Consider the following 13094-nt stretch of genomic DNA (forward strand, 5'->3'; position numbering starts at 1 on the left):
ACTCTTCCACCCTTTCCCCCAAGCTTGACTCCATCCTTTCCAGCCTGTCTCAGACATGTCTCTTCTCACCACGGCTCTTGTCCTAGTCCCATTCTCATGTAGTCCTAATCTCCTTGTCCAGCCAGTCCGAGTCTTTCCCTCTGGGTTCCTCATCTCATGAGGGCTGCAGGAAGCGGCGCGGGCTGAGGGATGTGCTGGCCACCCTTGTTTTTAAATATGCACATGAATTGCCACAAGTTTTCTAAACCTGTGGTGTGGTGGTGATGTACTTGGATATTTTAATAAAAATCTGATCTTTGAAATTTGTATTGTTAACTGAGTTTAAGAGATGTAAAATCTGAAAGAATGAGCTGATCTACCTTAAGTCAGTTTATTCTGTTCCCTCCTGTGTTAGGGCAATATTTCGAGGATTGGATGAGGAAGTTTTAGCATCTCCTTTCTCTTGTCTCAAAATAGTTAAAGGTGGGTTTTGAGCATTTACTTTGGATTTGGACTTCCATGTACATCCAAGCTGTTAGTGGTATCTGATAGACTGCCTATTAGATACCTTAGATAAGATGCCTGGATTTTGAAGAGTCCTCTATTTTGTTACACTGCAGAGGCTTGTATTTGATTTCCCACCCATTCGCAAGTGAACTTGCGTACCCACTGCTGCAGTTGTTTTTTGCTTTCAGTGAATTTTTTTGTAACACAAAATGCAGTTTTCTCTGATAGCATTCTACAAATGCACATTCTTATTCAATGCCTTTAGTCCCCGTACATATTCAGTCATGTCTGCTTAATCTAATTGTATTTTACTACTTAAAACTTGCAAAGACTACGTTAGATTCTATTCCGTATGAATATTTTAAAATATTCTTGTACATCCTTAACAGAAATGTTATCTAACTATAAATCAGTTATGTGTGCAAGGTTTTAGGTTTCAACACATTGTCTGTGAGGTATCTCAAAATTGTTGGACACAGTAAAGGTTAATAGGTCCCAAATTTACTTTATTTAAAAAAGTTCTTGGGTATTTGGCTACTTGACAGTCCTTTCCCCAAAACTATTTTGGTTTTCTTTGAAAATGCAAGATCAGTGCTAGCAGTCATCCTTTACCTGGGAGCAATCCTAACATACTGTATTGTTCTGAGTATAGGCCGCTCCTGATTATAAGCCGCACCCTTAAAGTTTGGTGCTATTTTAAAAAAATTAAATTTTTAACTTTTTTTAACTTAAAGAAAATATACACATTAGTAGAACAGTAAAACAGTATTTTATTTAATGAATAGGAAGACATGTACCAGTATTTTTAACATTTTAACACTTTTGGTAGTCCTGCTTTTGACGGCATATGTTATATACTCAGAAATATTAAACTATTTTGTAGTTATACTGTAAATAAAGAAGGGGAAAGGAATGGACAACAAGGAGACTGATGGGAACAGTTCTCACCCTCTCCCCTGCACAACAATCAACAACATTAGCAAATGTTCTTAGGGTTAGGGATCATGCCCCCCCCCCCCCGAACTCCTGCCCCATCCAACCCCCCGCATTCCTTGACACCTCCCCCCACCCCAGGGACCCCTGCCCCATCCAACCACCTCTTCTCTCTGTCCCCTGACAGCCCCTGGAACCCTTGCCCGACTGCCTCCCACCCCCATCCATCCCCTGATCCTTTCTAACTGCCCCACCAGGACCCTTGCCCCTATTCAATCCCCTGCCCTCTGACCCCCCAACCCCTCTCCACCCCCACCCCCGAACCCCCCTGCCCTCTCTCCAACACCCCCTCCCTGCCCCCTTACTGCGCTGCCTGGATGTGGTTGGCGGCACTACAGTCCGGCCACGGCTGGAGCCAGGAGCCCCGGGATGGTGGGCCGGGGCAGGAGTCACGCGGCCGGAGCCCGGAGCTGGAGGATGTGGCGGGAGCCGGACGGCCAGAGCCCGGTAGCTGGCCGGCCAGAGTCGGGCGGCCGAAGGGATGCGGGCCGGGCCGGGCGGCGGGGACGCGCGACGGGACGGGCGGCGGCGCTGGCGGTGGGGACGCGCCAGGGCCGGGCGGCGGGGACGCGCGCCAGGCAGGGCTGCCCAGAGGATTCCGGGGGCCCGGGGTCTTCCGCTCCGGGACCTGCCGCCGGACGGCCAGAGCCAGGTAGCTGGCCGGCTAGAGTAGGGCGGCCGGGAAGGGATGCGGGGCCGGAGCCGGGGGACGCGGCGACGGGGACGGGCGATGCGGCGCCGGGCGGTGGGGGACGCGCGGCCAGGCAGGGCTGCCCAGAGGATTCCGGGGGCCCGGGGTCTTCCGCTCCGGGACCTGCCGCCGAAGTGCCCCGAAGACCCGCCGCGGGGCACCCCCGCCACCGAATTACCGCCGAAGCGGGACCCGCTGCTGAAGTGCAGCCCGGTCTTCGGCGGTAATTCGGCGGCGGGAGGCCCCGCTGCGGGTCTTCGGGGCACTTCGGCGGTGGGTCCTGGAACGGAAGGGCCCCCCGCTGCCGAATTACCTCCAAAGACCGGGCTGCACTTCGGCAGCGGGTCCCGCTTGGGCGGTAACTCGCCAGTGGGGGGTCCTTCCGCCCTGGAGTGGAAGGACCCCCCCGCAGGCGAAGACCAGGAGCAGAAGAAGCTCCTGCGCCCGGCCCCGCAAGAGTTTTCTGGGCCCCCCGGAGCGAGTGAAGGACCCCGCTCTGGGGGCCCCGAAAAACTCTTGTGGGGGCCCCTGCTGGGCCCGGGGGCAAATTGTTCCCCCCCCCCGCACCCCCCCGGGCGGCCCTGAGGCCGGGGCCGGCGGAGGCAGGTACGCGGGGCTGGGGCTGGGGCCAGGGGGCGGGGACGCGGCCGGCGGAGGCAGGTATGCGGGGCTGGGGGCGGGGATGCGGCCGGGGCTGGAGCTGGGCGGCACGAGGTTAGGGCCGGCGGAGGTGGGTGCGTGGGGCCGGGCGGCGGAGGCAGGTACGTGGGGCTGGGGGCGGGGACGTGGCTGGGGCTGGAGCCGGGCGGCGTGAGGCCAGGGCCGGCGGAGGCGGGTGCGTGGGGCTGGGGTCGGGCGGCGGGGGAGGTGGGGATGCGGCCGGGGTCGGAGCCGGGCGGCGGGGGAGGCGGGGACACGGCTGGGGCAGCCCAGAGCCCTCTGATTCCCGGCCAAGGGCTCTGGGCTCGCCGCCGCAGCGGGCAGCCCAGAGCCCTCTGAGTCCCGGCCGCGGCTGGGATTTAAAGGGCTCTGGGCTCCCCGCCACAGCGGGCAGCCCAGAGTCCTCTGAGTCCTGGCCGCGGCTGGGATTTAAAGGGCTCTGGGCTGCCCGCTGTGGCTATTGTCCCGATTGTAGGCCGCACCCCTAGTTTAAACACTCACATTAGGGGGGGAAAAGTGCGGCCTATACTCGGGACAATACGGTAATAATTTAGTATGTTCATACCATAATGGAAAATGTATGTGTCAGGGAGACTTCATAAAGTTGGTTTTAAGTTTCAAGAATCCCAGTCGTTAAGAACTAGAAATTTAAAAAACTTACTGTCAACATTTTGATCTCTTCCTATACACATTAAGTGTAAATCTTATCAAACTTCAGGTTTGTAAAATATTAACTTTTTTCATTTACTGGAATTCAAAACTTACCATGTGGCAGCTTTCTCTTCAGACTTTATGGGAACACTTCAATTTAAATCATACTGTAAAACAATTTCTGTTTTATAAACAAATGATTAAAATTGAGGATTTAAAAAACCTTATTTACTTTTCACTGTTAATCTGTCTGCCTTGCAGCTTGAAGATGAGCTGTTCTTCATACACAGGCATCATCAGTGGTTATAAAGGATATTGTAGGCCAAATCCTGATGTCTGTTATATCTGCATAAAATCCTATTTTAAGATTATACCCTAAGATATGCAATTGTATTTGCATAAATTGTGTAGTTGAAAGCGGAATTTGATCTTGTAGCATGTTTTCTACGTGTGTATGAAAATAATCTAGATTTGGTTTTTCAGAACCCAGGGTAATTTGTTAGGGCTGGCAATTGAAAAATGGCCCTTGTGAACTGAGAATTTGATGTTCTGGTATTGTAGTGTATTTTCAAAAGTGAGTTGCTATGCTTCTACTAGCACAGTAGCAGACTTAATAGTGACATAATCCTATTTCTGTATCTAAGTGTCGTCCTCTTCACCCCCCCCCCCCACCCCTTGCTGTCTCTCAAATCTTAAACATTAAATATCTCGATGCTACTTTAAAAAAAAAAGTTCACTATGGATTGGATCCTCCTGTCTCAAGGGACTTCTGTAATGTTATTTAATTTTTTTTAAAATGTATTTCTTTTAAGACTGCTTATAAATATCAGGAAATTAAAACTGACTTTCTCCAGTAAGGCAATTTCAAGACTCTAAACGTACAACAATTTGATTTATATTTGCTCTTCAAAAGCAAATATAAGACTTGGTCTCAGCAAGTTATTCTGGTCTTGATTGTTAAGGAGTATACTTTTTTCTGTGGTTTGTCTCTAAACTGCAATGAATGCTAACTTGGTGTATTTCTATATAGCAGCTGGAATCATGTTTCCCTGCATGGGTAGACGCTTGAGCTTGCATATGTCTGTCTATCTGCACTGGGAAACACGCTTCGAGCTGCTGCATAGACATGCTTGGTGCAGTGACTGGTCTTGGCAGAAAATTCCTCTCTGCCTTAGATGCAAACCGTACCTTACTGAATTAAGTTGAAAGTTGTAATTTACAGATTTGAGTTAGGTACTTGCTGAGAGGCAAAGCAAGAATAGGAAGTGCTTATTTGCAACCCTGTTCTCTGAAAAGAGACAGACTTTCATACACTATGTTTACATGAGCAAGTAAAATGATTTCCAGATAGATTTGTTTTAACACTTTTAGCAGAAACATATCTTAATTACAGCAGTTCCCTAATATTTTACCTCTTTTAGTGTTTTAGAAACAAGATCGCCATGGCCACAGAAATTGGCTCCCCACCCCGGTTTTTCCATATGCCGAGGTTCCAGCACCAGGCACCTCGGCAGCTGTTCTACAAGAGACCCGATTTTGCACAGCAGCAGGCAATGCAGCAGCTCACCTTTGATGGGAAACGGATGAGAAAAGCTGTGAACCGGAAAACCATAGACTACAATCCCTCTGTAATTAAATATTTGGAGGTAAGTCCTAGTTAGTCTACTGTATCAAAGTCTGAATAGTGTTTTCTGAAACTCTATTCAAATTTCAGGTATATTCACAGAGTAGTTTGGGTAATTGGGGATTATGTATAATTGACAGTGTTCTTTCAGAAATGTACAGATTCAGTGAAGCGTGGATAGATGTTGCTCATTCTGAATAAAACAATAAACCTTTAGTGCATATTTGAAGTGGAAGATTTGCTGTTATATAAAGCTTTTCTGTGAATTCTGATTTGGGACAAGAATTGCATATATTGTTACTTTGTTTTGACATTCAAGCTGACCTAAATCATACATTAATTATGTTAAGATTCATATGATCATTCTTTGTCAACTTTTGGCTTTTTCTTTGTGGGGAGAAATGATAAATAAAAAAAGATTGAGTGTCTATATTGGGCAACAGAAAAGTAGTTGTCATTTTCTATTCAGCTGCCTCCTTGAATGAAAAAAACTGTAATATAGGCTACTCGTACCACAAGTCTGTGAACCACCTTGTGCAGTCCTAATGGCTGAGACTACTTTGAACCAGATACTGTGGAAGATATCTTACCAAGAAAAAAATACCCACTTGGCTTCCCAAATTACTTGGGGTATATCTATGCAAGCAAGTTTCTGCGCCACAAGTTATACCAGTTTTATTAGCATGTTGGAGTGCATCCACATTAGCAGCTTTTGCAATGGTAAAGACAGCAGTGCATTGTAGTAGCTATCCTACTGTGTAAGTGGCGGTAGGGTGCTTTGGGAAGGGTTTGCAGTGCCTCATGGGGCAGACACAGTGTTATATGATCCAGGTTTCCCAATCCCATTGTTCCATGGGTATCCTACTGCATTGCCAGCTGCCTTTCAACTGAAGGGGGAGGGGGGGAGGAGGGTGTGTGTGAGTGTGGGGAGGAGAGAGACAGTGTTTTTTTGGGTACAGTGTGTCAATACGCTGTCTTGTAAGTTCAGACAGTGGCAGGAAGCAACCAGTCCTGGGGGAAGGGGGAAACCCCCGACATCAACCCCCCCCCCCACCCCTGCCTCGGGCTCTCTGCACAGATAGATAGATATATACTGTCTCTGTGCTCAATAGCATGAGCATTCCACATTATAGTTTGCTTTGTGGCCCAGAGCAGATCAGCCAGCACAGCACACAAAGGCTGTGTGCTTTGAATGGGGAGGGGCGCATGTCTCTGGGGCAGCCGAGTTCAAAACAATGAGTAGAGCGGTCACTTGAGGCATTATGGGACAGCTCAAGGGGCCAATTACAGTGCAAAAAGCAATTAAGTGTCTACACTGGCAATAGAGCGCTGGAGCCTCTGCGCAAATAGCCTTACAACTCTTGTCGAGGTGGCTTTTTTGCAGCGCTGCCACTGAGGAGTTTTTGTGCACAAAGTGGCTTGGCAGTGTGTACACATCTGCAGTTTGAACGCAAAAAGCTGCTTTACTGCTCAGAAACTTGCCAGTGTAGACAAGCCCTTGGTCTTTTAAGTTTTGTTATAAATGTTTTTTCCTGGGTGAGATCTTGTGTGCCATGTTCAAGTATTAATTCTGTGGGAAATATGAGAAAATTGTAAATCCCCAGATACGTAATGGGAACGCTAGCAGAACCTCAACTGCCAAATTGTAAAGACAGCATTATAGTGAACTGTATGTGTCCATTCCATTGTAGCCAACCCACAGTTGTAATAGTTTGACAACAAAAAGAAAATAGATATGGCTGTTAACAATTTCAAGGTATGCTGAAGTGTAATGTTTAAAATATCTCAAGAATGAACAAATGAATTTATAGCAGTGTTCCAGTGGTCTGCTTTTGATAGCTCACGTAATTAATAAGAACTGACTCTGAGGTAAACAGAAAATCATCACATTGGTAGTACAGTATCACTTTTTACTTCTGGAGAAATTAAGTGTTTTTTTTTTAAACCTGAAACTTTGCGCACACATGTTTTAGTTCAAATTTGTATTGAAGTATTTTAAAAAATAGTCTTAGAGGTAACTGTGGCACTGTCTACACCACAGAGCTTATGCTGACAAAACCGTTTCATGTAGATGCAGCATATACCAATGTAAGGAATTTTTCTGCTGGTGTAGGAAGCCACCTCCCAAAACAATGTTAAGTATGCTGACAGAAGCCATCATTTGTCTGCATAGCTGCGTCTATGCCAGGAGTTTTGTCAGCATAGCTGTATCAGTAGGGGTTGTGTCTTTCACACCCCTTGCTTATATAGCTATATGGGTATATGTTTTAAAATGTACAAGTGTGTATATATTTTGAAAAAGAGGTTCCTATGCCCACCTAGCAGCATTTATAGCCAGGTTTTGAATCCCATGCCATCAAAAGTTAAGATTCCAGGCTCCAGGTTCAAACTATCTCCATATTTAACTGATCTGAAATTTTAACTGGCGTGGCATGGGCTTTCATGTTTTTTATCACATCATAATCACCCCAGTCAGGAAATTACATGCCAAAAATATTTATCTAAAATTCTAGCTTAAACTTTGATTCACAGTCAAAACTTGATTGAACCCACAATATCAAGTTAAAGTAGGGTGCTAGTCTTAAATTTGCCAGGCTGTGAATCATGCCATGTCTAATAATTGAATACTGTTATGATTGGCAGTATCGAATATCCTATATATTGGAAGTGAATTTTTTGGTCTTCTGGCCTTTCAAACCCCATCTCTTTGGGTATGTCTACACTACGGGATTATTCCGATTTTACATAAATGGGTTTTGTAAAACAGATTGTATAAAGTTGAGTGCACGCGGCCACACTAAGCGCATTAATTCGGTGGTGTGCGTCCATGGTCCGAGGCTAGCGTTGATTTCTGGAGCGTTGCACTGTGGGTAGCTATCCCGTAGCTATCCCATAGTTCCCGCAGTCTCCCCTGCCCCTTGGAATTCTGGGTTGAGACCCCAATGCATGATGGTGCAAAAACAGTGTCACGGGTGATTCTGGGTAAATGTTGTCACTCATTCCTACCTCCATGAAAGCAACGGCAGACAATCATTTCGCGCCCTTTTTCCCTGGATTGCCCTGGCAGACGCCATAGAATGGCAACCATGGAGCCTGTTTTGCCTTTTGTCACTGTCACCGTATGTGTACTGGATGCCACTGACAGAGGCGGTACTGCAGTGCTACAGAGCGGCATTCATTTGCCTTTGCAAGATAGCAGAGACGGTTATCAGTTGTTCTGTACCATCTGCCATGTCATTGTAAATTGGCGATGAGATGACGGTTATCATTCGTTCTGTACCGTCTGCTGCTGTCATGGGTGCTCCTGGCTGAGGTCGGCCGGGGGCGCAAAGACAAAAATGGGAATGACTCCCTGGGTCATTCCCTCCTTTATGTTGTATCTAAAAATAGTCAGTCCTGCCTAGAATATGGGGCAAGTGTGCTAGAGAACCAGTGTACCAGAGAGCACAGCCACTCCATGTCAGATCCCGCAGAAATGAGCTGCATGCCATTCTAGGGGGTGCCCCTGCAACAACCCCACCCGTTGCTTCCCTGCTCCCCCAACCCTCCTGGGCTACCGTTGCAGTGTCCCCCCATTTGTGTGATGAAGTAATAAAGAATGCAGGAATAAGAAACACTGACTTGTTAGTGAGATAAAATGAGGGGGAGGCAGCCTCCAGCTGCTATTATAGTCCAGGCAGTACAGAATCTTTTCTTTAGCCATGAAGGGCGGGGGTGGGGGGGAAGCTGATGGAGCTCAGCCCCCAGTTGCTATGATGAAGACGGTTACCAGTCATTCTGTACCATTTACTGGGAATGACCGGGAGTCATTCCTATTTTTACCCAGGTGCCCCTGGCCGACCTCACCTGAGGCCAGCCAGGAGCACTCACGGGCTGATGATGACGATGGATAGCAGTCATATTGTACCGTCTGCCACCGGAAAGGGGAGGGGAGAGGATGCTGCTGTTCACTGCCACAGCATCGCGTCTACCAGCAGCATTCAGTAGACATAGGGTGACATTGAAAAAAAGTCAAGAAGCGATTTTTTTCCCCTTTTCTTTCACGGGGGGGGGAATTGACGAGCTATACCCTGAACCACCCTGGACAATGTGTTTGACCCTACAGGCATTGGGAGCTCTGCCAAGAATGCAAATGCTTTTTGGAGACTGCGGGGACTGTGGGATAGCTGGAGTCCTCAGTCCCCCCTTCCTCCCTCCATTTGATTCTTTGGCTTCCCATTACGCTTGTCATGCAGCACTGTGCTGAGTCCCTGCTGCGGCCTCTGTCTGGAGATTTTTTCAAATGCTTTGGCATTTCATCTTCTGTAATGGAGCTGTGATAGAACAGATTTGCCTCCCCATACAGCGATCAGATCCAGTATCTCCCGTATGGTCCATACTGGAGCTCTTTTTGGATTTGGGACTGCATTGCCACCCGTGCTGATCAGAGCTCCACGCTGGGCAAACAGGAAATGAAATTCAAAAGTTCGAGGGGCTTTTCCTGTCTACCTGGCCAGTGCATCCGAGTTCAGATTGCTGTCCAGAGCGGTCACAATGGTGCACTGTGGGATACCGCCTGGAGGCCAATACCGTCTATTTGCGGCCACACTAACCCTAATCCGATATGGTAATACCGATTTCAGCGCTACTCCTCTCGTCAGGGAGGAGTACAGAAACCGGTTTAAAGAGCCCTTTATATCGATATAAAGGGCCTCGTTGTGTGGACGGGTGCAGTGTTAAATCGGTTTAACGCTGCTAAAATCGGTTTAAATGCGTAGTGTAGACCAGGCCTTTGACTACACTGTCTGCTTTTGGTGCCCCAACCATAGAAATGTCCTTTCTATGCAAGTACTACTGGATGGAACTCGCTTTAGTTTAGAGGTCATCAATACATCTCTTATATTAGGTAGAGGGGTGTAACAGGGTTCAGGACCCGCCCCTCTTCCTAGGGCCCACTTGCTGCCCCCAGTAAGGCTCAGAGAGGCTTCAAGGTTGTCCAGCACCTGTGTCTTTCTTTACTTAAAGTTGTCCCACCACCAGTGTCCATCTGTATAGAAGCTTTACAGGATTAGTCACCTCCTTTACAGGCAGAGTCAGCCTTCAGCTAGGAGGCCTCCAGTTCCCTCCCTGGCTGTCCCATGCCTTCTGGCTCCCTCCCAGCCTTTATAGCCCTTGGCTTGTCAGGCCAGCAGGTGTTGCCAATTCTCAGGCCAGCATCAGGCCTTGTCCATCAGCCCCAACATGCTTCCCTTGATTGGATCTGACCGGGCAGGGCTAATTAGGTGCTTTTGTACCAGCACCCTGCTACAAGGGGTCACTACAGAGCCAAAGCTCTTAGAGGTTGAGCAGGAGTATACAGTTCTTTTTGGCCGAGAAACCAAGAGGCCAGGCTTATGTGTCTCTTGTAGTAATGCAGAACATTTAAACACAGGATCACTGCCTTCCTAGTATTTTTATGTAGAACATTTACTTTCAGTGAATAAATAAATGGAAATCAATGGGCCCCAGTAACACTTTTGGACATTGTTGTGTTATAAATTAGTCATTCTTCTGACTTTACGTTTTCCTTATAATCTACCTCTATCCTCCTTCATCTTACATAATGTAAAATCTACTAGTTTCCTGAAGCCCAAAATTTTGTACTGGATTTGTTCTTAAACTTATGCAGTGCATACTGAAGCTTCTAAATATGCAGTCTGTATAATGCTTCCTAGTTTTTGTTCAATAACACTGGAGTACAGCAGCAATAATAACTCTTTTTTTTCTTTCCAGAATAGAGTATGGCAGAGAGACCAGCGAGATATGCGGGCAATTCAGCCTGATGCGGGATATTATAATGATGTAAGTGCAAATCTTTATATATGCTTCTGAAGCTCTTATTGTAGGCACTAAAACTCTTCTACCTGAAAAGTAGGACTCTGCCTCTGTATACCAAAGTTCTCTATTTGCCCCTGAGAGGTGACTTAGAGGGCATCTTCATGCTATGTTCCCCTGCACTAAAAGAACCTTTTTGTCCCAAGAAGAGAGCCTGAAGGTTAATGGACTCTTTCAGTCCTGTTCTAGTGAAGTGAAATTGCTGAAGTTCAGGTGTTGAAAGGTTAGTTGCATTTGAGGAGATGATCGTGTGTGTGTGTTCCTGAGATGGTGAAAGTAGTATCTGCTGATTTCAAAGTCTGAACATATTTAATTGATTCATTCCTACAATCAAATGTTTGTTTTTTCAGAAATAAGACTTCTGGGCCTCTGCTTTTCTTGCTTCTTTCCCAAGATGCAGGTTGAAATGTTGTTGCTAAAATTCTTTTCTTTCCTCACTTACAGCTGGTCCCTCCTATAGGAATGCTGAATAATCCTATGAATGCTGTAACAACAAAATTTGTTAGGACATCTACCAATAAAGTAAAATGCCCAGTGTTTGTTGTCAGGGTGAGTATTATGTGGGCCTGGGCTAGAAGATTTGTTCCCAGGCGTGATTAGTTAACTGCGAAATATTTGTCTGTAATAAAATTAGAATGGCAAGATAATAAAACTAGAAATGTTTTTAAGTAAAACCATCGTGCAGGATTCCAGGTGTTGGGCACCCCAAGGCTATTTCAAAACCTGGAATGACATGCATCATCTTTTCTACAGAGGATTCTAGGAACCCTGGGACAATCAATTTATTCACTGTTTGATTTGTATATATTTCACCTTCAGTCTAATTTTCTCAAAACTTTTTTTGTACCAATGTGTCTCAACATTATCTTGAGGGAACCAACTCGAAGGAAGAGGGTAGTTCAGTCACCGTGCCTGTTTAATCCTTGCAATCTACTAGCTTGCCTGCAAGGATGCCAGGATTCTAGTAGTAGTGGCATGTTTGATGAGGACACCTGTTCACTAGAACTGGATTGAAGCCATCAAACTCATTTCACATAGGTGACTTGACAGCTACCTTTGGATAACTCCTGGTCACTAGTGTTTTGGGCTGGATTTGAACTGGTGACCTAGAGATGAAAAGCCCTGTATCCTATGACAACCATCCTTTTTTTTTTTTTTTTCTTTCTTCCCTTCCTACCTTCCAGTACAGAGTCACTTTATAAATCCAAATGCTTTATAATTTCATGTAGGCACTTGTATTTTAATAATGCTGAAGGATATAGGAAAGGTGTCTGGGCACTGTCTACACAATCTAATTCAATTTTTCTCTTGCAGTGGACTCCTGAAGGGAGGCGCTTGGTCACTGGGGCTTCTAGTGGAGAGTTCACCTTGTGGAATGGATTGACTTTCAATTTTGAAACAATATTACAGGTAACTGCATCCAGCAAGCTGTCAGCATCTTTCTCTGAGATTGTAAAGAATATTGTAGTCATGCATCTCCACATACTAATCATGGGCTAGTGGACTAAGTTCAGTCCTGAGAGCTAGGGGCACCTGAGTACTTATCCTGCGCAGTCCCTGACTCCTGTTGTGATCTTGGGCAATTTGTTTAATGTTTTGAGCTGCATCTCCCTGTCTGAACTATAGAGATAATATTTCTGCCTTGTTTTCAAGGGAATATGGTGGGGATTTATTATGTTTTAAGTATTGGAGACACAGTGCAAGTATTTTATATATGGAGATATACCTATCTCATAGAAGTGGAAGGGATCCTGTAAGGTCATTGAGTCCAGCCCCCTGCCTTCACTAGCAGGACCAAGTATTGATTTTGTCCCAGGTCCCTAAGTGGCCCCCTCAAGGATTGAACTCACAACCCTGGGTTTAGCAGGCCAATGCTCAAGCCACTGAGCTATTCCCCCCCAGTGCCCACACAGGGGCTTAAACCCTCGACCCTCAGATTAAGAGCCTGATGCTCTACCAACTGAGCTAGCCGGGCTTAAGCTCTTCACAAGTAAATTGTGCACTGCACTGTGCAAGAAACATAAAATAGTCTCTCCCTGAGGAGCTTGCAGATCTAAATATTCTCCATTTCTTTCATTCCCTTGTCATAAATGTTAAATGTACACCTTCATGTGGGTTAGGTAACATTTGAACGTA

At 46.3% G+C, this 13094-nt stretch overlaps 1 protein-coding gene across 9 annotated transcripts in view; it reads left to right on the forward strand.

The window, feature by feature from the left end:
- The window catches only part of WDR33 (WD repeat domain 33), a 110684-nt gene that overhangs the window by 30979 nt on the left and 66611 nt on the right, over positions 1 to 13094 (forward strand). For 7 of the 9 annotated variants that reach the window (XM_039489663.1, XM_039489664.1, XM_039489662.1 and 4 more), the window contains exons 2-5: positions 4903 to 5127; positions 10857 to 10925; positions 11403 to 11507; positions 12273 to 12368. In XM_039489663.1, coding sequence (XP_039345597.1) covers positions 4924 to 5127; positions 10857 to 10925; positions 11403 to 11507; positions 12273 to 12368 — 474 coding nt within the window. In that variant the 5' untranslated portion in view covers positions 4903 to 4923. Of the gene's footprint in view, positions 1 to 4902; positions 5128 to 10856; positions 10926 to 11402; positions 11508 to 12272; positions 12369 to 13094 lie in introns of those variants that run through there. The other 2 variants (XM_039489660.1, XM_039489661.1) reach the window with 1 other exon arrangement.

Source organism: Mauremys reevesii, linkage group 9, assembly GCF_016161935.1.
Source record: "Mauremys reevesii isolate NIE-2019 linkage group 9, ASM1616193v1, whole genome shotgun sequence".
Classification (NCBI taxonomy): domain Eukaryota; kingdom Metazoa; phylum Chordata; order Testudines; family Geoemydidae; genus Mauremys; species Mauremys reevesii.